This window comes from Anser brachyrhynchus, assembly GCF_964034855.1.
Source record: "Anser brachyrhynchus genome assembly, chromosome: 6".
Taxonomy (NCBI): Eukaryota; Metazoa; Chordata; class Aves; order Anseriformes; family Anatidae; genus Anser; species Anser brachyrhynchus.
The window spans coordinates 29,150,028-29,176,306 of NC_137700.1; the positions used below are offsets into that span (position 1 = coordinate 29,150,028).

Consider the following 26,279-nt stretch of genomic DNA (forward strand, 5'->3'; position numbering starts at 1 on the left):
AGCAGATTTTTCAGTGAAAGCACTTAGCAAATGCACTGAAGCATTGGTATAATTCACTTGTGCATGCTGCGGGCAGCCAACCATTAAATGACAGATTTTCCCTGGCTCGATGCCGTACGTCCTGAAAATGAGGTCCAATCCATCCTGAATTATGTTTTGATGATAGTATTTTGTTATAACAACTTTATTTTGTGAGACAGAGTTGTTCCTTTTTCTTACAGATTTACTGTTTTCTTTGCTTAGCTTGAAAATACTGGGGTTTTGATCTCGCCTATTAGAGGGGCACAGAGCTATTATGTGCTTATGCATTCTTGGGTGAACTCATTGGTTCTTCCTTTTACTGGGCTTTGCCCTGATACCCTGTATCAAATTCCTCTTCTGAATGTGTAGTAGTTATGTTTAAAATAGCATAGTAGTTACTTTTGACATCTTTTTCTCTCTTCATAAGAGCAAGAAAACAGTCGCTAATGTAGTAGTGATGTGCAGACAATGAGGCTGTGAATGTGCTAGCTTCTAGTGAGAGACACCGCTGGAGACTTGATTTTTTGAGATAATAACTGTAATTAGTGATCAGTTTTAATCTTGGATTCTGTTCTATATATATATTACAAAGAAACGCCATTGATGAAAATCAAATGGCAGAGATATTCAATGAGATATCATGAGGACAGTGTGGTGGTTTAGTGCACGCTAAACACAACCTCTATGTTCAGCTGTCCCGTGTTTCCTTTATTGTGTAAGATCCAGGAAATAACGTACAGAAAGTTGCAACAAATCAATTTTACATTATAGAAGAAACTACAGTAGGGTTGGCAAAAATGGTGCAAATGTGAAGTTTTCATGAATACGTTCACTGTGAGGCAAATAATTCCACCCACCCCCCCCATTTATTTTTCTGAGGCTTGAGTAGCTCAGGAGGTCCTGTTTTTTGTATTAATAGATTGAGTATGTCAAATTACGTGCCAAGGATGAAACAGTGGCATTATGTGGCAGCTTACGAAGGAGAAATGAAAGCGGTTCAGACTTGTGGGGGCCTCATGTAGTCTTTGGATCACCGTGCATCACACACCACGGCCTCATGATTCACAGGTTGAGAACTACTGCCGTGGTATTAGTGATTTGGATGATTCAGGAGTGCACCTGAATGTGTAGCCTGGACTCTAACAATTGAAATGTAGCTGTTCAGATGAGTAAAGATGCAAAACAAAGGGGTAAATCATTTTACCAGAGCCTGTACATTAACATGTTTATTTTATGTTTGTCTTAAACATTAATGTTATTTTTTGTAATGCTATTACAATGTTATTCTTTGCCTCATTTATAAATAGCTAGCCATCCTCCCCCTCTCCCACTAAAAATATACACTTGGGGGCTCCATTTTGTTTTCATGCGGTAAAATAAATGGAGTCATTCTGTTTTACCCAAGAGGGATTGTTAGATTTGAATATTAATACCAGACTGCAATAAAATTCAGAAATACATTCTTCTGTGAGGAAAATACAATTTAATTCTTACAGAAGAAACAAATTAAGTCAGAGGCAAATGGTTCTGTGATTCTGAGGCTTATCGCTAATGCTACTGAGTGTTACTCCACTTTGGCTGTTACTCATGGTAATGAGAATGTGAATGCTTAGCATGGGAAAGATGCCTGGTTTCCTTTCCACTCTGTTAGAGAAAAAAACATCCTTGTTTTATTTTCTCTTTTTGTACCTAGAGAAATATGTATGCGTTCTGTCAGTGACTCAAGCCTTTATTGTTATTCTGTTTTAAATCAGACCTCAGGAGAACCTCAACTTTAATTTTATGATGAACTTGTGAGCTCTGTAGGGAGAAAGCCATGAACTGAATACATACTCTAAATAACAGGTACTGTCTTACTGACATAGTTTAAAAAATCTCCAAACAATACATGAAATTTGCAAATTTTTTAGATGTATGTAAAGAGTATAGCTATCCAAAATGAACTAGTGGCTTGGTCTAAGGAGGAACTCTTTCTTCTCATTTTTAAGGTAAGTGGGAGGCTTCTCCCTAAAATACAGACAGAGTGTACACACCTGCACTTTTTGGCAACAAAAATTTGCATGGTTTCATCAATCCTATGCTGCTTTGTTTGACCATGTTAAAAAGGGTAATATACTTTAACATCTTGTTTCTCATTACACTGTACAATTTTTTCTGCTCAAGGGCAGTGTTAGCTGATTGACAGTCTATCTGCATTGTTGTGCTCTATCAGCAATTTTTTTCTCACAAATGTCTTGTTTTCTTTCATATTATGTGGAAAAAAAACTTCTCAAGAGTACCACTCTGTTGTAAGAACTGAACCTGTTGCTGTTGGTTAATATGACAAGCAGCTGGAGTTAACATTTACTTCTAGTACACGTGTGTACAAGGACTCTAAGATCATGCACATTAAGATGCACATTATGCTATTGCTGTTATTCTCCATCTCTCAGTGACTTTGTTTCTCCAATTGATATAGCATGACATGATAAAATCATTGGCACTGGGTGAGTGTTGGGTTTTTCTGTTCAGTTCAAATACCAAAAAAGTCAGGAAAAAAAAAATCAGATTGAACAAAAATAGATTACTTTATTTAGCTGGAAATCCCTTTAGTCAATTCTACAGGTTGACTCAAATTCCTTAATCCTCCTTGAAATAAAAACTTGAAAGTATTTTGTCTCTGTGCATATAAAAGGTATGCATGCACACTCTGTGTCTCTTTCCATTGACTCTTGAAATTAAGATTTACACTGGAGAAAGTGAGAACAATGTTATTTGAAAGGATTCTTTATTCAAAATCTTTTTAAAATCACTTTAGTCAGTTTTTAATAGACACCAAATACTAGCAACAACAATGTTATGAGAACTAGAAAACCATCCCTCAGATTTACAATTTACTGAATAAACTTGGAGTGCAAAACAGTGATTGAGAAGAAAAGCAATTTATCTCAAATTGTTCTTCTCAATATAATAGTCCTTGAATGAAGTATCATGTGGGATTTCTCTTTTTTTATTTTTTATTTTATTTTATTTTTTTTTATTTTTATTTTTTTTAAGTACACTTTAAAATTTAGCTCTTTGGCAGGTTAAGTTCACCTCTACAGAAGTGTGGTATTGTTATTTTTTCATTTGTGTTGCAGTAGCATTTACAGGCTCAAGTAAGACAGAGGCTTTTTTTATGAGATGCTGCACATTGTAAAAGACAATTCATACCCTGGAGAGTTCACAGCCCTAGTAGACAGCAAATGAAAGATAGCAAGGGAAACAATGGCAGGGAGGTATGAAGCAGCTTTCCAATGTCACATGGCAGAGGAACAGTGGATAGAGGCATGGAAATGTCAAAAGACAAGTGTCCTGTGCAAGAAGCTGTAATGCTTTCCTTGCAAAATAGATTAGATTTAAAATATTTTCTCAAAATACCTTTCTTCTTATTATATTTTCCATTTTAATATTGGAAATGTCTGTTGCAAAATTTTAGACAGGTTATTAAAGACTTTTGCAAGTAGTAGGGGAACTGATCTGAGTGTGATTTTTAGCATTTGCAATCTAATATTTTAGTGTACATTTTTACCTGTGCAAGATGCTTACTTGTAATTTTTTGTTCTTGATATTTTATCTATATTAAGTCTTAAATACCAAATGTTGAATAAGTCCCTCAATTTCTGTCAGCCCATCCATCTTCATAATTTTTACATAATTCATCAAAATCTCTGTGTGGTTTTGCATCTGACCAGCTTGGATCTGGAAGCTATTCCATCCTTGAATATTTCCACAGCCCTTGTCTCACCAGTGCACATTCCACAGTTTCAGGCAGAGATGGAAAATTTTCAGTAAAAAGGTTTAAAAAATAAAATAAAGAGCTGAAGTGTAGCCCAGCTATCTTTCACATTTAATTAAAGTAGCCTCTGAAGAATACTCAGGAGAGAATGAAAATCCCACATGTTGGAAGTCTTAGAAATTTAGTTTCCTGTTGCACTAGTATCTTTGAAACAGGCAATCTGTGTATTCATTTAACTGATAAAGAAGTTGGCAAGGTGCTTAATGTATAAAGTACCAAGGTTTAGAATAACGTAGGGGTCAGTAACTTTCCTTTTTATATCACTGTAAATAGATTTCACCAGTGATTTATAGATTGCAAGCTTTTTCTTAGCTAATATGAGTTTCATGTGCTTTTCTCCTCTGGAATATTATAATATTATCCAATATAGACTATAAGACTGAATAGACTGCAACTCCACTTGGAAAACAGTTGCTTTCTTTTTCTTAAAGCAGAAAGATTTTATCAAAAAGAATGTCAAAAGCAGTTTCATGTAAAAAGATAGATTTGTAATTAATTGCTGTATTTGCAGGCGGTGTTTTGTATGGGGAACAATACATATTCAGTACTACTTAATTGTTTATTTAAAATAGCTTAATGAACTCTGCAAAGGTAGGAAAACACTGAATAATGCAAACTAGAATGACAAAAACACCTTGATTATATTTTCTCATTGACTGTCAACAGTCTCTGAGTAAAATGCTACATGTGATTGCATTTTCCAGTAATGGTGGTGACATATCTTTTCTGAAAATTTCCCACCCACCAGTAGAAGCGGGCTAGTACCTCTCTAAATCAGCAGTGGTACTGGTATACACAGACACATTTATCCTGATGGTTTATTCTTCAGTGTAGAATAAGTCTATTTAAGTGCCCACAGGAGCGGCCTCCTATTTGGATTGACACGAAACTTTCCTAGACTTTTTGAGCTTTCTAATCAAGATGAGTTTGCTAGTCTGTCATTACAACTTCCTGCTGAGCAGGCACTTACAATAATTGTTTTCTATGTGTTTGTATAGATTATTTTAGAAGACAACACCTATAACTTTTTGGTTCTGTTTCCTGATTAATTCTGCTAGGGTTAAGCTGCACTAAGACATTTATTACCAAACACTTCTTTTTTGAGCATTCATGTGCATTCGTTGTAAAGAGAGAAAAAGAAGGGAAAGGTAATCACAATTTTGTGACTGGAAATGTAAACCTCACTTAAAGCAAAAAATAGTATCTTAATTTTCCTAAATGATAGGAAAGGATCTTTGAAGCTGATAAAGAACAGAAAGAAGAACTTGGAAGAACAACTGCCTCCTCCCCCCCGACCCCCCCCCCCCCCCCCCCAAAAAAAAAAAAAAAAAAAAAAAAAGAGGAAACACCTGACCCTTTCAATTCCTTATTCCAGAGGGCTAGTTGAACTTAGATAGTGGCAGAAACTTTCGGATCAAGCATCTTGCTAAACAACTCTCTACCTCAAAGAGGTCTTTCATGATTTGTTATGAAAATGGAATTGCACAGCACTTACTAGGCTGATAAATAGCTGATAAATAAGTATTCAGTTAAGGGGCGGATTCCTTTAGTGAGATGGACAGAGATCCTCAGAGATTAATTACTTAATCCCTTACTCTCAAAGACTTGATTATTTTTTTAAGGGTCTTACTAAGTGAGTGTTCACTCAGAAACCAGGACCCTATTTGCTTCAGGGAAGTCTTTGAAAACCAATCCAGCTAAATAGAATTTATGTATGAGCTATTCCTTGAAGATAAACTGGTTTGTCTGGGATTTCTTCTCCTAGAGGAGGAAAGAAAATAGAGCTATTTCAACAGATGGGCTCCAGAACAGATCAACTTTTGCATTAATGGCTTATAGCAATATTAATGGATATCACACAAAGGAGCTGATAAATTAGATGCAGAAGGTACTGCTAGTTGAGTACATATTAATTGTGAGTAAAGAAAGATCCAGAGAACAGTGAAAACAAATCACCCTAAAAGGGAAAGTAAACCTTGAGTGAAATGTCTGCTTCAGTATTCTGATAATGTTTTGTACAGATGTGAAGATGCAGAATGCTTTAATACGGTAGCACCAAAAAAAAAGGAGAAATTGAAGTATTTTTGTTCATCTAAGGTATGTGTTTCTTTTAAAGGGATACCAATCCAATTGAGATCTCAGGTTTTTATTTGAGAGAAAAGCTTTGAAAATCCTATGGTTAGTAGAGATATTTTCTTCAAGATTTTGATTAAATCATTTTGATTCAATGAGACCAGAATGTTTATAATCTGAACAATGTATCAGATGATTTATTTTTCTAGAACTGACTAAACTGAATTAAATGTAATATGTAAGCAATCTACGCTCACTCTGTAAAAGTTCTTCGTGTTTAATGATCTAAATGATTGTAGCTCGTGTGTTTTTGTTGCATAAATCAGGCTGTATTCCTTCAGTGCGGGATGACAGATGCTGTTCTCAGTTCTGTGGAGGGTAATGAAGGAACCATTTCACTGGGTTTGCCGTCACCTCAGTCAGTGAGAGAGGAACTTACTCCAGCTCACCTGCAAGTATTATGCATGTAGTAGTGCAAGTATTATAGGTTGTTACATGGCTTTATCTTTCAATATAAAGCACATTAATGCAAAGAAAAAAAAAGGCAAAATATTTTTGTTGTTGGTTTTGTTTAAATTATATAACGATGGACTTAATCAAAAATGAAACAAAATATAAGCCTCAATATGAACATTGCTCCCATAAACACTGAGGGTAGGAAAAAAATGTTTAATTTTTTCCCTCCTACTATCCATTGCAGTCACTGTTTTAGTAAGTCATTTGCTGTCTCTTGGTATCTGTATTACAGAGTGATTATTCATCCTTATTCTTAAAACATTTCTGAAGAGACACTTGGACTATAGCTCAGTGAAGTGTAATTGCGGGCAGATGCACACTGAGAGCCAGCTCTTTATTATTTTGTAATGTCTCATGGGTCAAAGAAGAAGTAGGAGTAAGCTGGAAGATAGGGAGGATATGCAACAACTCATAAGTATAGCAGGACGTATAGCCTTTTCGAGGCTGGGATCAGGTAGCTGCTCTTGGGAGACTGATGAGGAAGAAATGGGATCTCCTGCAGGGATGCAAGACCCTATGCAGTGCAGGAGCTTTGCAAGGCTTACTAATCATATTTTTTTATGGTCGTACCTAGCCTGTCCTGTACCATTTGAGTGGTGCATAGGGGCATCCTTAACAGCCAGGTGCAGGATGCATTTTAGATAAATACTTTGAACACTCGAAGTGTCTTCTGGAGATGGTGTACTCTGAAAATCTCAGAAGAAATCACTTAATTTTGCAGCCTTGAAAAATTTTTGAGGTTTTGTGCAAGGCTTCATTAAGAACTCAGATTTCCAGCTTCTAATCAGCTGGAAGCCTTCAGAAGTTCTTATGTTACAGGTTATTCTCTCTCACACACACAGTACATTTATTTTCTCTTGAAACACAGTATTCCTCATAAGGGAACCAAAAAGCTCTCTCTTCTCCACCACGTGATCTGTTCATTTCATTTCTAAAAGTGGCTGATATATATATAGTTGGAGGGATGGTGGTGTGGTGGTGGTGGGGTAGGTAGAGAGGCTCCAAAACTTCATAAATGACTTCTGGATAGTTTAAAAAAAAAATTATACTGGCAATCTTCAAGTACATTTGAGTGCAATATCTACAATAAACCAGTCCATGGATAGTTGAAGAAAAGTTTTTCCTCTTTGCATAGATCACACCACTGAAAAGTGTAAGGAAAATGTGGGTTTGTTCCTTACATTACTAAATAGAAGAACAGCTACAAGTTCAAAACAGTGGTTTACTAGTATCACCACAGACTCCTATTTGGTTGCACTTGAAAATGAAGATGTTGTGTACTAACCTGTTGGATTACTTACATTTGTGCCCAATTGTAAAAGTTAGGTTGTTATTTCACATTGTTTTATGAGATCTGCATGGAATATGGAAAGTTTATCTCACAAAAGATTTTAAATTTTGAACTTCTCCTAAATCAAAATCTTTTCTTATATTTGACTCTAAAATATAATTTTTATGATACCTGAGAAATTTTAAGTGGTTAGATAATTATGCTGAATTTATGTGAGGAACTCTGTCTTTTCACTCTATCACAAAGAAATCTTGAATTAGTATACAAAGTAATCCTTAAGTAATATACTGAATACTTTAAGCTTTTACTAACTTTTTTGTACCCCCTTTTTCCCTTCTCCCAGGATGCCTTTGAGATAATGGCTGAAAATTATGAATTCAAAGAAAATGAAATATTTTGTCTGGAATTTCTGAGAGCAGCTTCTGTGCTAAAATCTCTTCCATTTCCAGTAACCAGAATGAGAGAAATACAAGGGTTGCCCTGCATGGGAGATCAAGTCAGAGATGTTATTGAGGTAACATACCTTTTAATTCTTATCCAGTTAATTCTTTTACAGATCTACTTTTAGAGATCACAGACTGCAGTATAGATATTTGGTGTGTATTTACACACCATTATGTATTTCCTTTAATAAAAATATATCATCCTTGTTACTAAGAACGCAATGATTTCTGGAAACCTTTCATAGTAATATAAAGCTCTGAAACTGAACTTATGAGTTTCCCTTATGAATGAAGTTATTTCCTGAATAAGTACTGTTAAATAAATAATAGATTGTGATTATTGTGTGCCATTTTAAAGGCCCACTCTGATTTGGATGTGGTAGTTTAACTGGTAATAGTTTTGCTCATGTGACATCTTCTACCTTGGCAACATCACTTTTCTCACTTGAATGCTTTATTGGAAATACTATTTTTAACAAACTGGTAAATATTTTAGCACTTTAATGTTAAATCCCACCTTGCTGTGAATAGCAGAGCCTTTTACCTAGATGAAGCATGAACTTTGCATTCTTATTGGGACTTTGAGTATTCGCTACATTTTTCTTTAATTCTTGGCCTTTTCAGGACTACACATCTCAGGTACTCTTATTCCAGCAGGCAGCTGATTTGAGTGTCTCCACTGTCTGCAGAGGTCATTGCTGGGTGTTTTGTTTCACTTCTGCCTCACTCCACCAGTTAAGAGAGTAGCCACTGAAGAGCTCTTTGTACCTACTACCTGAGGGCTGGGAATTCAATTATGGTTCTACGGAAAGTAGAAGAAATTTATTTTTTTCTTGTTTGTTTTGCTTTGCTCTTTTTTTTTTCTTTTTTTTTTTTTCTTTTTATCTGAGAGATTGGAGGAACTGTACACTCAAGAAAAATATATCTGGTCTTAAAAATGTTCTTACTTTTAAGAGAAGTAAACTCTAGCAACAAAATTTAATTTTCAGGACAGATCATTGATATCTTATGATAAATAACTTTTCTGGCTGTGAATTTATGAGTAAATAAGTACTGTGAAATATATTCAGTGGTCCCAGTTTCTACTTCATCCTTGAGAAAATATATGAGTAAATAAGTACTGTGAAATTCATTGTGTGGTCCTAGTTTCTCCTTTATCCTTCAGTAATTTCTGTGTCAAAAAGGATTGCAGAATTTAATCCTGTTGGAATATAATGATGCACTCAATAAGGATGCTCTCCATGTTTTTACAAGTTGATAAGATTTTCCATTAGATGATTTTACTACATCTTACTGTAATCTTGATTTTAAAAATAACATTTTTATTTGTTTAGGAGATTATTGAAGATGGAGAGAGTTCTAGAGCTAAAGATGTGTTAAATGATGAACGATACAAATCATTTAAGGTAAATCTTTTGAGATTTGTTGCTGTTTATTTAAAATTGAGTATATGTTTCTCTGTTTAATAGGGCTTAGACATGACGATCTATTTTACAGTAAAGGAACACCAAGTATAAAGAAAGAAAAGATCTTGACTAAATACAATGGGAAAGAGAGTATAATGGTGAAATCAGCTACCTTTATAATTAGCATGATGTATACGCAGCTGCTCTTAAGCTTAAACTAAAAATCTCTTTTTCCTTAAAACTATTATTATGCATACTCTTTGCTGTAAGTTTAACCCAATGTTTGTTCTTGCCTTTTTTTTTTTTCTCCCTATGTTAGCCTGTTATTTTAACCCTATGCCATTTTTTCTGGCATTAAGAAAATACTGGGTGAAGAAGTTGACTCAGTTCTATTTTAATTCTCTTTTGTGTGAGGCAAAAGAAAGAGGACTGGAGATGTTTCTTTATATTGTAGGTTGAGATACATGGTCACATTTCTGCATAGTTACAGGGAATCCAGAACATAAGTACTGCAATTTCAGTTTCCTAAATATTCAGTGAATTCTCCACTGGAAAAATAAATATTGGAAATATATATTTTCAATTTTATCTGCAGTTTTAACCTCTAAAAATAATCTCTGTGTTTTCTGAAAAAAATAAATCAAAGTAAAAGGAATGGGACTGTTTAATTTCCACCATTTTATTCACTTTTACTTGAGCCATTCAAAGGCATTTCCATTCTCTCAGAGTCATAATACTGGTATGAAAGGATGTTCAAAGATGTTTGTTGATGTTGTCTGTAACAATGTTCAGAAAAGAGGTGTAGATTCACATATGTAGCAGGATTCAGGAACCAGACTTACTTATTAATGGTAGTAAAAATTGAGGATCAACAATTGAACACTATGTTTCAGAGTTTAAGAATATTTTTTAAAGATTAGAATAAAACCTATCAGGGGACAAATTATGGCCAGTATGCTTTATGCATTGTTTCACATTCCAAATTACAACAAAGCAATGTGGATCTTTTTTTTAGTTGAGCTTTTCAACATTTTGACTAAACTGGCTGTAGCCTGTCCTTCACAACATTTTTTTTATGTGTATGCAGGTAAGTAAAGAAGAATCTCATGATATTAGCACATTCCTAAATTTTAGTGTTTAACTTGGTTCTGGTAACTGTTGCAAATCACTCATCATGACTTTAAAGATCGCCAGAGGTCACAGTGTCACAATTATCAAACCACTGAAATTAATTATATGGTCTACGTTTTACATGTAGGGTACACGAACGACATGGTTAGGTCTCTTCCTTATGGAAGTGCTGCAGAGGACAAGTTGATATAATTCACTTTTATCAGATGAAAAAAGAGCAATGATTGTGTCCAGAATTGAAGAAATGGGCCCGTTACACACTACACTCTTGCAGTGTCTTCAAATTGACATCTATGAATCTACTGAATAATTATGGATCTTATTATGGAAGATTACCCCCCACCACCCCCCACGAATTTAGACGATGACATAAAATCAATTTTCTTTAGTTCTCTATACCCACATTAATTAAATTTCTTGGAATTGTTCTATATTCAGTAATAGATCCTTTTGAAAATGCAGCAGTAGCAGAAACATTATAAGATAGTAATCAAAGTATTTAAAATCATTCTTTCATAAATGCCCATGTTTCAGACAAAGAATAGGTAATTTCATCCATTATATGCAAATGTAGGATAATTCCTATTTAATATTATCCAAGATTTTCATCTTTTTTTTTGTTTGTTTGTTTAATCTTGATTATTTCCAAGGATTTAATTTCATTAGAAAAAACACAAAATAAAATAGCATGGTTGGAATTCAGAGGTTGTAGATTCAGTGGAAAATGTCAATTATTAGCATCATAAATAGCTACTCAGTGAATTCCATAAAAGCACAATGAAACTATTGAGAGCTTCTGTATTGACAAAGTGAAGATAAAGAACATGCTTTTGGGCATGCATGAAGGTTTTTCCTCTTGCTTTCATATTGCTGTTCATCTGTGATATTGATCCACTGAATAATGCTGTGACATTTTTGCTTTAAAACTTTTTTTGGGGGAATAAGTTCAAAAAATGACTTTGGAATTAATGGGATATGACCATACTAAAACTTTGGGGTGGTAGATTTTTTATTATTATTATTATTATTATTTTTTTTCCCTCTATGGGCAGAATAGTGAAATCTGTACTCCAAATAAGACTGATAGGATTTTAGTTTGGCTCAGTACTGAAGTACTGTAAGACTGTTTATAATATGCAAGCAAAGAGAAATGATCTCTCCATTTATACTTGCAATTGAATTCCATTTTGGAAAAGAATGTTTGACACAACCTCCAAACATATGTGTTTTACAGAATGTAGTATAAAAAATATTTTTATGTACTTTATATGCTTATAGCCTTTATACGCTTACCATCTGTTTCTGTGTACTATTGAGACATTGCCCTCAATGCAGAATTAAAGAGCTGCAGGGTGGCCAGTTACCCCATCTCTCCAGCCTGCAGTGTCACCAGCATCATGTATACAACTGAGAGCTTCTAATGAATAAAATACAAAATTATAATTTCAGTCAAATTAGGCAGTGTTGAGACATCTCTTGTTCTATGAAATTTGCGTGAGGGAATCCAGCTACCTAAAATATTGCAAAATATTTGCATTTCTTATTTTTGCAGTAAAAACAAAGGCTACTGTCCTTATTTCAACCCTTTGTTGAAAGTGTGCATTTAACTAAATCACGCAAAGATGCTGGGCATACTACCTTATTATTTTTTAGATTTCACTTTGATGAGAACAGCTCACATATCAAAACAATTGTCTGCTGAATATAACTATGCAAAGAAAGGATGATGTATCTGCATATATGCAATATGCTATTCTTTATCTTCAATATAGGATACATTCTGTCCACTATTTCCACTGTGAAACCACCTTGTTACTGACTTATTATTAATTTACCACTCCTTTAGAAAACAGTATTGAAATATGTGTTCTTCTATTGACCTTAGCAATTTACTTCAGTCTTTGGAGTGGGAGTGAAGACATCTGAAAAATGGTTCAGAATGGGTTTACGAACTCTAGAAGAGGTAAAAGCTGATAAGACCCTGAAGCTGTCAAAAATGCAGAGAGCAGGTAAGGTGCAAGTCCCATTAAAAACTCAGTATCTCTGCCATCTGAGAACTTGAAAACAGAATCAGAGGAGGAGGCAGTGGCAGCACAGTTCACTTATAAATCCATTTTCTTGCTGCAGCACCTTTGGAATATTATATTATTAGGTTAAAATAATATTTGAGGTAACAGGGCATCCTAAAATGGTGTCATTCAACAGCTATGAATATGCACTTTTGAAAATACCTACTCAGATATCCAATGAAATCCACTTTTATACACAAAATTATTAATGAGTCATTAATGCACAGTCTGTGAAAATAACTTCCAACATTAGGAAAACCCAGAACTACTTTTCAGAGGAGACCCATCTTGTTCAAGGCAGCCCTACTCCAGTAATAAATCAAGACTTTTCATAAAATATATAATAAATTGCTTGCAAAATTACCTCCATAATCCTGGCACATCTTAACTTCAAAGTTTTAAATGTGATAAAATGAACAATGTTGCTTACCCACAGATTTTTTTGTGTGCAATTTCCCGAAGTAAAGGAACCCATTTTAAGAAAGCTATACTATACGTTAAGAAAATGAGATTATATAACATGACATTAAAATCATGTAACTTTATTTTTGTACTAAATCCCTGTATTTTATATCATTTTAGAATCCTTAGCTTCTAAATCAGAAGGTTTGTGATCAGGCGTAAAGAAAGCTGGGATATTTCATATACTCTGAGCCCCTTGCTTGGGTAAACCACCATTTCAGGAAGACTCCAAGACTTCCCTTTAAAGCAGAACATCCAGAATCCCAATTGTTGCAGACTGATAGGGAAGTGAGAGTAATTCAGGTTCCTGAGTCAAGTTCTCAGCGAGTGGAAACACCGTATTACTACTACCCTGACTACTATGTTTTTAAATTTTAACAGCTCTTCTTATAAATTATAATGACGAAGATGGGCCAGGTAAGAAGCTGTCTCCTGCCTGTTATTCCTCCATAGTCAGAGCAGGAGGCTGACTCTAGGAATGGTGGGGAGGAAGGAAAAGACTTCTGAATAAGATGAATCAAAATATATTTCTTTGCATAATGTGCCCTGAAACATACCTATAGTTTCAGGTTCAAGGTCAGGCATTTCTTCTTGCTGCTAGTTAGGATTCTCTTGTCCTTAGTACAAACTAAGTGGCTTGACTTCCTGGTGAGGCGTGGCTTTATATTTCGCACTGGGCTTACATAATGCTATGTAGATTTTAATATTCCACAGAGTGATCAGCACTTTTTTACCTTTGATTTCCAGGGTTTCTCTACTATGAGGACCTTGTTAGCTTTGTATCTAAAGCAGAAGCAGATGCAGTAAGCTTGATTGTCAAGAATACTGTGTGCACGTTTCTACCAGATGCTTTAGTTACCATAACTGGTGGTTTCAGAAGGTGAGTGAAAACAAATGAGCTCACTTAACTGTTTCATTCAGGTATAGACAAAATGATGTTGATTTCTTGGAAAAAATCAAAGAAACTCAGTGGGAAAGCAACAGAGATTGTTTTAATTTATTTTTTTTAAATGGGAGAGCAATCCTATGGCATTCCTCAATACCTTTGTTTTATTACTATTGATGCTGTTTTGTCAGAACAAAATTAATCTAAGAGCAGCTTGCTGGAAAAAGGATGTTCAGATCATATAATATAATGGAGTATATTTTTTTCCTCTTTTAGTGGATCTGAATTCCCAAGCCTGAGACTATTGTAAAGCCTTGCTTGAAACAAAGACACAATAGCTTTAAGGCAAATATTTGAGCATGTAGTCACATGAGGTTGAAATGTAGTGAGATAGAGCTGGTAGCATTAGAAGTATACTTTGCAATAAGTACTGACAAAATTGTATATACACTAATCTCTGATCTCAGAGGTTCTTTCCTATCTGATTATTTTTCCTAAAGATGTTGGTCTTGCTCTGTAAAACAAAACCCAGAACAGCAAAGTAATGAGAAAAGGAATAGTCTTCAGGAGTATCATCTTTCTTGCTCTGTACTCAGTCCCTCAGTATGTCTGCTTATAGCACATCATGCTCATAAACCAAAAAGCCTTACTCAACATCTTAAGTTTGCTGCTTAATTTGTTACTTTGTTAATTTTTTAATTGGTTATGTTTTTAAAGGTAAAAATATCTTTCAAAAATAGTTAAAATATCCCTTTAAGGCTCAAAATATGCAGTTCCATCACTCTTACACAACTAAAAAGGGTATGAAAGGAAAAGACAGAATAATGTTAGTAATTCATGTCTCACCTGGGTGAAATAATATTGTGGGCCTAGATAGACTCATAGACTCACTCCTGTGCAAAAGTAAATATAAGACAAATATAAGGTCTGTAATATTTGGAATTGCACAGTGATTGTGATAAATGTATTTCATCACCTTTGTGCAACCTAATGATATTTATAGTTATTCCTTGCATGTCCTATATTTATTGTAAGGATATTTGTGGACACCAGATACCTATTTTCTATAAAACAGCATCATCAACAAGAAGCATTAGGCTCAAATATGAACCCTGACCAGAAGTATAAGTGCAAGATTGAGTTTTATATTCAAAAACCTCAAGTGTCATCATTCTGAAACTCCCTGTTTAAGGGGCATAAGATGACAATCTGTTCACACCAATGTCAATCAGTCAGGGGTCTTGTGTTGTTAGTAACAGATATAACAGATTAACACATGCCTGGATAGGTCAGAGAGTTGCAGAGACAGATCTGTTATCACACTGAAAACTCCCAGTTTCTTTTGATATGATGTATTTATGAGCTTTTTTTGGCAGCATAGTTGTTTTCAAGGTTGAATCTCACACATTCAAATTTAAACCCATTATGCTGCTTATTTATTTCAGGGGTCTATGGTAGTTAGCCTTCTCTTTTTATTAAGAACAAGCCTTGTATTTCTAAGTGGGTATGTCAACTCAGAAAATAATAAATTTTATGTCAACTCAGAAAATAATAATTTTAAATATCTAATGATGTCTTTAGTAAGTGTGTGTATTAATTACATTTAAAATACACAGAGAATATACTCAAAATGTTTCAAATGTCAATCCTAAGTGATATTTTATCAGTCCATGGACAGCAAATGATTCAGTGTAGGATTTCTAGAAACTTGATTAAAGGGATTGAGGTAACTTTATTAGGCAGCTATACTTTAAATACTGAACTGCAATGGAATCTGTATGACTAGATTTTTTTTATGTCTGTCTCATGTGGTAGCAATGTTGGACTGAGCTGTAGCAGGCAGCCTGTGTAAGCCACCAGCTTCCAATTTTCAATTAGCAAATTATTACTTGTTTCTTTCATGATCTATTATTTAAATAGATAATAAATAAAATTTCTTTAATAAAATAAGTAGGCAAATTTTATTCATCAAAAAACTTGCATGGATTCTCTCATACCACACCTTGTACACTACTAACACAATGGAAAAAATAGTTTGTGATTGCTCTGAATAATGTATTTACTCCCCAGGACCCAGATTTTTCTTGTTTTATGTAATTCTTTCATAACTGTTGAAGTAGTAGTTCCTTGTATTCTCTGGACTTGACTGGAGAGTTGAAAGTCAGGAATCCATAAGTCCTTAGTTACTCTGCAGGAGAACTGGATGAATTACCAAAAGCAGAATTTCCATTGCTTGATCTGCAGTCATGGAGATTCGGTAGGGATCTCCTTTGGATCTATGTTGTTTATTCAAAAAGCCAGACTTACAAGTTGTTCAAGTAAGACACGACAACTGGAAAAGCTATTGCAATCTGTGCTGTAATCTGATTGAGAACATGTCAAGAACAGTTTCTCTGGTTTTGAGTACAATTTATTTCCTCTTCCTTATTCTCTTGTCACAGCCTAGCCCCAAAATTTTCTTTTACCTCTTCTCAAGGGTCATATTATTGAAGCAGTATTCAGCGTCTGCTACTTCCTTGATGCCTTTTGTTTCTGAATCTTTAATCTTTCTGCCTGTTTTCACAAAACTATAGCTCAGAATGTCTTTAATCAGAAGTATTTTCCTTGTGTCTTTGGTTGGAAGCAGCAGGAATGCTATGTCTAGTTGAAGGTAATTCTCTTTTCAGCTATCTGAATCCATAAAGAGATATAAATACTTTCAATTAACTGAAATAAAAGGTCATGATAGCAACCCTTCACAGCTCCCAGTTTCAATGATCCTTAATTAACCCTGCAATAACTCCCTAATTTGAAATCATTCATGAGCAGAAATGAATAAACTTATGAAGTCTGGATGAGTTTATCCTTTGTTAGTCTCCAACAGAAACATTTAGCTAAGCACCTATAAAACGTATTTCTGGAGTTTCATTTGGTATAGTCAGGTATGAGAAGTTGGTAGATGTTAATTTTTTTTAAATCCTCTTCTGGCTTTTCTCTGGGTCATTTTGAAACAAAACACTGAAATGCATGGAAATACAGAAACAGAACAACTTTTGTGAAATAAATCACAACTATGCTGTGAAGAATGCATTTTGTTATCCATCTAGCAAGGTCTAACAGCTTGATTGTGGAGAAGGAAGTATTGAGTTTGATGATATCCCAATATAAAATATACCAGGGACAATGTTATGAGAAAGACTTGAATTTACTGTGCAGTCCATTTGAATCAGGAATTGGCATGACATGGTTTTCAGTGCTCAGCCTCTCTTGTTGTGAATTTCTAAGATTTAAGACTATTTTCTTCCAAAGTTAATGAGACAAATCTTGAGAGGTGGAGAATAGCATCATATGTCCCAAGTACCTCTGAGGCAGGAGTGTAGTTTAGTGTAATGCGTGTTCAAACGTATAACTTTTAAATGAGAGGTAAACTGAGGACCTGGTCTCTCCCTTAATAACTTAAACACACACACACACACAAAATATCTGGTGAGAATTAATAATTTTTCAGTAGCAGTAGCATTATCTCATTCTGCATATTTTACTGCATGTTGTTAAAAAAGAAAAATATTATTAACAATGTGTTAATCAATGTGTTAATGTTGTTATTAATAATATTACTATTATTGACAGATTGTTAGTAATGACAAGCAGACAGAACTTCACGCTAGGTTTCATGGCAGTGAATAATCCGGTTTTCCCCCTTTTTTCCCCTGTAGCTCTATGTTGGGATATGGTTTCACAATGATTTCGAGAAAAGCTTGTCATGGGCTAAATCATTATCATCCCATTCTGCAACATCCTGGATTTTTGTTAACTTTATTTAGCTGTTAATATTTGGTTTTACCACAAGAGATGATCTAGACTGAAGGCTTTTCAAGAGCAAAAATGCTTGGAAACACTTGTGTAGCTTATGGCTTCAGTCACTGTGCTGGCTGTTTATATCGCAGCTTGCACAAACACAGAAAACCATTTTAAATAGAGAAGTTCAGAAAATGCTTTGGAATAAGAATTAAATGATACGATAAAAATTATCATGCTCTTTTACTATACCTCTGGTATGGCTTTCTGACAGCCTTTTTGCTTGCTTTGTCCATACGATTCACAAGTGATTTACAAATTCGGTTCCAGTTTTCTTGTGTTTCATGTAGCACCCTCAGATGCTTGTACATAGATCTGCAGTGGCAGGATGGTTGTATGAATTTTGTAATATGTTCAGTTCTGAGAACTGTTCAGAAGAAAACAAAATACATGTCGACTGTGCTTTGTTTATACAACTTTTACCAGCAGCATCGTCTGAGCACAGGCTACAGGCTCCACAGTCAGAGGCTACAGCAGCTATAGAAAATGAGGATGGTTTTTCTGCCAAAACCAGCAGAAGTTAACCCACCACCTTAGGACTTCTCAGCCTTCTCTAGAGTCATGTTCAAAACCAAAAATCTAAGATTTTTTTTTCCCATCTGTACTTTTAATAACCTGTCAGCTGAGTACGTAGGAAAACATTTTTTTTGTACTGAATAATTCTGCTGTTGTGTCATTCTTATTGGATGACTTCTGAGCATTATTGTTCTTCATTCTGTAGTCATAATCTTTATATGCAGGAACTGTTAAGAATATCCATGGTACTGTAAGAACTTTGTGGAATCCGCTGAGTACCTGCTCTAGAAGGAACTGTATGTCTAATTTCTCATGCCTTTGAGGTGAATAATACTCCACTTATGCAAAAGCTCCATAGTATACAGGAAAGACGGTCCACAACAGGAAGGCAAGAAGAACTGATTTACAGATTTCCTGCATTAACTGAACCATTAGAAAGATTTACTTATTTAGCCAGCAGAAGTCCCCATTAACCTTGGCCAACCTGTAAAAAGTGCCCACAACTAGCCAAGGGTATTCTATGTTATTTTGGTTCATTGTGATGCTAAGTGATTGTGTCATTGTGTAAAAATCACTGAGATTTTGCTTCTGTACTTTGTTTTAGGTAATTTTTCATATTGCAGTTCTTAAAGAGGTGTCCAAGTGTCTTGGGCAATGCATCAAATTAGAATAACTAGTACTAGTCATGTAGTATTTGCCTGGGCAGGAGGATAATTCCTTCAGACTGCATCAGTCTTTGGGAAGTTTTATCTCAGAATCTCTTATTTTTTGAATTCTTTTCTAACAGTCTAATTGTGGATCACCGTCTCCTACCTTGAATTTTCTATTATCTCATCAATCAGAATTTGAGGCTCTATAGCATTTTAGAGTAAGGATTGCCCATGGTAAAGTAGTGAAGACAGCAAAGGAGAGGCACAGTGTGCCTCAGTCAGCAGCACTCCTTTTGTATATTGCAATGCAAATGTTTCTTTCTTGTGTGCAAAGACATTTCCTACAAGGAAAAGAAAAACATAAAGAAATGACATAGGATCGGACTCTGGTCTTTCTAGATGTGTATCAAGAAAATTGATCAAAGGTATCCTACCTTTCCATCTCAGAAATAAAGTAAAATGAAATAGCTGAGAAAAAGAAACACTTACAGGAATTATGTTACAGATGCTCACATTGATGAGTATCTAATGTTATTGTGATACCTTCATTTCAGAAATGGGACTTTCACGAGTAATCTGGAATCACAATTATCTAACTGTATTGATACATGCTCATAAATGAGAGAATGTCAGATGTAATTCATGAAATATATTACATTTCCCAAGATCTTGGTATACATTCAAGACTTTGTGGTTTATCTAACTGAGATAGGCATGTGGCCTGTGAGTGAATTCCTTGATAAGCCCTGATGAAAAGCTCCATTTGACCTTGTCATATTGGGATACTTCCAATAAAATACTCAGCCACAGCAGGATGCAGGGGTAGAAGCTAGAACCCTTGATGTAACTCCAAATCTTTGTAAGGTTCTGAGAAATAAATGCATTTGAAATCTTGTTACACAAATTATTTTCTTTATGTTCAGATCTAGGATTAAAATAATACCAGACTTCAAGCTAATTTAATTAATTTTGCAAAACTTGCTTTCATTAATGTTTTAGATTAACTCATAAGCAGAGGCTCCTTATTCTACTCACTCCCTGCATTATGTTGTATCTTTACATGCATATGCATAGTGAATGCATTTGCAATTTTCTTAGAAGTATTTCTATGCTTTTTGCTCCAAAACCCAAGTATAAAAGGGGAAGATATAAGCTGTACCCACCGCTTTGCCTGTGATAAACTATTGTCCATTCTGGATGGGGCTTTTGCCTGGGCACTTTGCCTGGGCACCGCTTTGCCTGTGATAAACTATTGTCCGTTCTGGATGGGGCTTTTAACCCAGAGATCTTCTAATCTGATTTGGTCTGTCCTTAAGTTTAGCAAGTCTGGTTCACCTCACCCAACTCCATGAGTTTAGAAGTGTTTGACCTTGAGGTTTGCTCTGAATAAAAATAGTCTATGTCAGGAGTTAGAGACACTCCAACAGGGAAAGAACAGAAGTTGTCACTAGTTTCTGCTTCAGCTTTCCCATAACTCCTTGAAAAATAAGCTGAGGAAGGAGAAAATAATTATTATCCAAATTAATGGCTAACCAAGTCAAGTTAGAAGGTAATCTTTTGGGGTAATTTAGATGCTTCCTTTTGTCATTAGAACTTTGAGGTTTGCCTTGAAGTTTCCATGATAGTCTACACCTCCACCTCCTGGAGTGGATTTGCAATAAACTTAACAATATTCAGTGTTTTTTGTTTCATATCACCACTGATGAAGTACTGATTATTAGTATAGTACTTATTAAGTCAGCCAAAGTAATGCAAGCAATTGCACACACAATGGTATATGAAAGCACAGGTTATATTAGGTCAGGATTATTGCAACAAAGCCTTCTGTATTGATATTGTAAATTTTTTAAAATTTAATTGAAAAAATGAGAAAGAAAGACAAAACCAAAGGGAAAGGTACTTTCTTTTCAGGCAGTCAATCTGAAATGTTAGTTACTTACTGATACATGATCAGATTTGTTACCATTTTAATTCCAGACAAACTTTTAATACAAAACTTACCTATGGCTAAAATCTTTAAAATTACTTGTTTGATAACTGTTTTGTGCTATTTAGAGTATTTGTTGTTATCTGGAATATCAGGAATATTGGCAGTAGTATTTTCAAATTACAGAGGCAAACCTGTAGAAAGAGAACTTATCACAAGTAAACAACAAGGAGTTAAATAGGGTATTGTCTTAAAAATAGATTATTTCTTTAAAGTTCGCACGAAAGTTATTTTTCGTCCATTTGATATTCAAATCTCACATTCGATGTTAAAATGAAAATCAATGTGTGCAATTAATACAAGACTAAAATTCATAGGACTCGAATTGTTTTTCATCACAAATGGCAAGTAGGTTGCTTTATCCTATAAGAAGCTATTCTAACGTGTATGAGAGAAAAACTCCAGTTGTGTTTAGGTTAAGTTAGCTACTTAGATCAATGTGGCCATTATCACAGGCAGAGATGTCCTGTTACAGAGAATTCTGCTGATAGATGTGGTAAACTGCAGAAGTTTAAAAGCAGGAACAGTAAAAGAACAGAGTCAGAATAAGAGAGAGGCTTGCTGTAAGCAGATAATTTCTGCATGTATGTGTACGGTAATATTACACGTATATATGACTGCTTATATATGAAGAAAGCAGAATAACAGATAATCATGTTATTCAAAGATTTTTTTCTCCATTTGCTTTTTTTCTGATTTGCCCTTAAAGGTCACTTTCAATCATTTTTGATACATGAGGGTCAGTCATTTGACAATTCTGGGTTTCTGAATTATACTGAAATATTTTTAGAATGCTTGCCACTTCATAAAACCAAAATGTTAATGGCTTCACTAAGTCAAATTAAATTTTAATGACCATGGTTTAATTTTTCTTTTAGCCCATTCACATCCTTTAAAAAGCATTAAATGTGATTCAGTTGTCTTCTAATATCACAGCTGACCTGAATAGCCTTTTCAATTAGCCTTTTAGATGAAGCAGATCTGATACATTTTAAATAAATAAAGACCTCTCTTTATTGGTTAAATGCTGATATTCACAGCTCATTTAGTCCATCTATTGAGATGCAATGTCAAAAGAACAACAATTTCTTTGTGTAATGTTGGTGAAGTATTTGTAGAGATTAGAGAGAAAAAATCACAGCATCTTTGCTTTGTAATTGAACGGAATTTAAGAAAGAGGAACTCAAAAAGATCTAAGTAAGATTTTAAGAAAGTTACATAGTTGAGAAATGAGGTAGAGTTGTTAGCCAAGAAATTATATACAATAAAAGTTTGTTTTTTTTTTTTTAATAAATGGTGAGAAAAATAGTGAGCTAACAGTGCAGACATCCCTCATGAATTTATTCTGACACCTAGCAAATAATCTAATCTCTGATGTTCTACGCGTTTTAAAACCTGTTAGTTCTATACTAGTGAAATATGTTTTAATCTTTTCATGGATTATTTTAGTGTTTACAAAGTTATCTGTCTATTAATTGTACAAAAAGTGATGGAAATTGTTAGAAATTTACTCATTCAAAAGCATTTTTTTTACACTTCCATAATTCTGTTTGAACACTTATTCTTATTTTTGGATGACAGTTTCTCAAAACCTTTGCTATGCAGTAGAGACTGACTACTATGATAAAACCTTCACTGTGTACGGGGGCAGGCGTGAGGAAGGAGGTCTCTGGGTTGAATGCTCAGCATGGGAAATAACAAAAGTGACCTCGGGTGTCTGTTATATTGTCTGGGTTGTTTGATGAGCTAGGATGAGGAGGATTTGGACTGTAGATGTATCATTTTCATTTGTTTTCATTATCAAACTGCAAAAGAATGATATTATCATCAGCTAGGAAAAATTTCAGTCCCGACCACAGTTTTGTCCTTTTAGTTGCTTGTAGGAGTATCAGATTATAAACATGCACAAAAGTACCTTGTTCCCTCCTGATGTAAAGTCCTAGCTCTAAAACATGCCAATCTATCCTGATGGCTGGCTCATTTGAATCACCTAAATGGAAAGAAGCAGTGACAGCTGTCAGTACAGATAACAGCACTCCAAACACCATCCACTTGTCCAGTGGCACTCTTTAAGATAATATACTGTTAGGATTCCAAAATGTTAAAACAGGTTTTGTATTATTTATACAATTTTCTAGATAAGTTTGCCAAAGTGAATGTTCTGAAGTTATGAAAGGGAGGTTATAATCCAACTATTTATTGTTCCAATATACTGATGAAATAAATATACTTAGTAACCTATATTCTGCTGACCATTCCCATTTTAATACAGTTAGCAATAAAAATTAATGTGATTTTTATTATGCTAGGTTAAAATTATTCATTCAACACTTGGTGGTGGTGGGGCAGAGAGGCAGGTAACCAGATACAGAGCATTCTGATTTGCTACAATTGATTTATCGGTGTAATTTTATGTGCTGGAAAATCTGTTTCCTATGCTAACCTTGAACTGTTGCTCTTCAAATGTTTTGGTAATTTGGGAGTACGTAAGTATGATTATGTCATGGGGGAATAAAAGCTGTTCTAATTAGAAGAACAAGTAATTGTTACCTGACATTAACATGAACAGAGATATATTCACAGACTGAATAAGCTTCATTTTCAAAATCTGTGGAGAGAATGACAAGTAATTCTTCACAAGAAAATCTCAGGCAAAATCAATGATGATAAGCTTAGAACTATTCTGTAGCAGAGTTGTGTTATATGTGTTGCATTTAATTCAAAGTGCATAAAAAAGTGCTCAGACGCAGTCTGCAGACATTATTTTTCATGCTAGTGATATTATACACTATCCTGTCATAGGAATGTGCTAAAGAGAGAATATGAACACCTAATTTTCAGTAAGTGTTTGACTTTATCACATGCTTCTCTATCTGTAAGAAGTTCTAAAATCACAGAAGATTTGTTTTTGGAATTTTAATGTCTTTTCACTTTTTTTTTTTTTTAATCTTGAGGAACAATAAAATTTGGATATTACAGTTTAGGTAAGCTGGATAAAGTTCAGTACAGTTTAGGTTAGCTGGAAAATATCTGCTAAAATGTTTAGAACAGTTGTCAAAATTGAAAAAAAAAATGTCAAATTAAAAAAAAACACATTTTATTTGAAGAACTGGACTGAAACGTCATCCTGTTGAGTCCTGTAAAGGCTATAATTCGAGTGATTTGTACGTGGAATGAGTTCTTCAGACAGAATTTCTCTTTTTCATGAGTAGCCTCAGCTATAGTGTTCTACTACATTGTGTCATTTCACCTGAAGACCAGTGGTATTGTGCATCATAGAAAATGTAGTCAAGAGGCACAGAAATTCTGTGAAGCACTGTGATAGTATTTCAAGAACATTTTGATTTAGGGTTTGGCCAAGAAATTGAAATAACAACTTGAATTAGGTTGTATCATTATATTTTTTTCCCATTTATATTTAACTGTCCATGTAAATCCTTTTGCTTTCTCACATTTTTTGTTACCAGCCCTGCTAAATCTTTGTTGTAAATCATAGATTCAGAGATTAGAGAATAAACCACCAACTATAATTATCACTCAGAATTTGTAGCAAAACCAAGTACCAGCAAATATTGTCCAGTCATTATTGATTTTTGATGATGATTTTTTTTTTTTATGCATTCTACATCAATATTCCTGGGAGGCATCAGCTTTTCAAGTAGTGCTCTGAAAAGTCACAATAATCAGGGTGTCTCTTGGAAATGTTTGGCATGAAGACAGGTAGTATCATTGATTTTTGAAATGCTCAGCTAGTGAATTTAAACAGATGGATTTTAACTCTCTGGCCAGGAAGTATGTTGAAGTAGAACATTTAGATTGCAGTATGTGTAAAACATTTGCTGTAAACGGATGAGCACTGGGGGTTTCACAGGCTGTTTCACAAATAAATAATGATAGGGTAAAATGCGTTCATAATGGTACATAAAATTGGTAAGTGAAAATATTCTAAAAGTTATAGAGCATTAGGTACAAGGAGGACTATTAAGTTAGTGGAATATATTTAGGGAAAGATGAAATAGTAAACTAAAAAGAAAGATAAAAAAGATTTCAGATAAGGTGGCAAGATAAAAGAAAAACAAATACTAGAGGTCAAAGCAGACATGTACATGACCTTGATGAGACAGGGTGTCTAGTCTATCCCAGCCGAAACCAGGACAGTTATATAGTTCTGTTTCTCAGATTTTCCTCTGTAAAATAGTTTCATTGGGGTCATTTGATAACAGCGGATGTCTTACAAAATCCAAGTAGCTCAAGGTGTGAATGGAATGAAAGGAGACAGATAGTAATCAAAAAGTTGTTTAGAACAATTGAAAAATTTCCCTTCTCTTTCAGAGGGCCACATGTAGAGCTTGGAGAAAATATTGTCCACAGTTAAAATCCTTAATGAGCTATCCTTGTACCGAATGGAGGTGAGGGAAAAGGCTTTATGTGACCTCATTATTGTTTCTGAGCTTTGTCTTCTCACTTAGCTCAGGAAGGGTCCGAGTGCAAGCAAAAGCTGAAAGTTCTGTTTTGGCATGTGAAGATTTATCTGAAGAAACAGTAAGCTTTCTTTGATAGCTGCTGTTTATGTGGCTTTGATTCAGCTTTGGTTTGACTCTGAGCTCTGTTCAGCAGGTTCTTCTGTTACCTTTTTCCCCCGTCATGACTGTCCCTAGACTCTTTTCCATATGTACCTACAAGGATATAGGTTTAGGTGGGAAAGGAAAAGCTGCCACAGCAGTTTAAATAGCTCACTAACCAAGTCAAACATACAGTCTTTGAGGAAGGCTGGCACATCATGTTCAAATACTGAACACTTTTTTTCCCCCTTTCTTTGACTTCAGTGAATGTGCACTTAGAGCACGTGATCCTGTGCAAATATGTCAGCAGCTGTAAGTATCCCACTGAATTTTGTCTCCTCTCTGTTCTTGGGGCATGGATCTTCATAGAAATGAGAGACCTGCAGAAGAAACTGGTACTCTTGTCCAACAGAAATCAAATAAAAACTCTGCCTGCAGTCCCAGACTAAGTTTCCAGCAGTAAAATCAGCTTTAACATAGCATTAATGATGCATAATTCTGATTAAGAGATTTAATTAATATGAAAAAGAAAAAATGGTGCTAATGATGTTTAGTCAGCTTGCAGTCAGACGTGTATAGGTGTACCAGAAAACAAATGTCTTTTTCTTATTT

The 26,279-nt window shown here is 34.6% G+C and overlaps 1 protein-coding gene across 3 annotated transcripts in view; it reads left to right on the forward strand.

The window, feature by feature from the left end:
- Positions 1–26,279, forward strand: part of DNTT (DNA nucleotidylexotransferase) — a 114,689-nt gene that overhangs the window by 13,930 nt on the left and 74,480 nt on the right. For 2 of the 3 annotated variants that reach the window (XM_080596517.1, XM_080596518.1), the window contains exons 4-7: positions 8,062–8,232; positions 9,496–9,567; positions 12,584–12,707; positions 13,977–14,109. In XM_080596517.1, the coding sequence (XP_080452643.1) occupies positions 8,062–8,232; positions 9,496–9,567; positions 12,584–12,707; positions 13,977–14,109 (500 nt within the window). Of the gene's footprint in view, positions 1–8,061; positions 8,233–9,495; positions 9,568–12,583; positions 12,708–13,610; positions 13,647–13,976; positions 14,110–26,279 lie in introns of all 3 variants that reach the window. The other variant, XM_080596516.1, reaches the window with a different exon arrangement.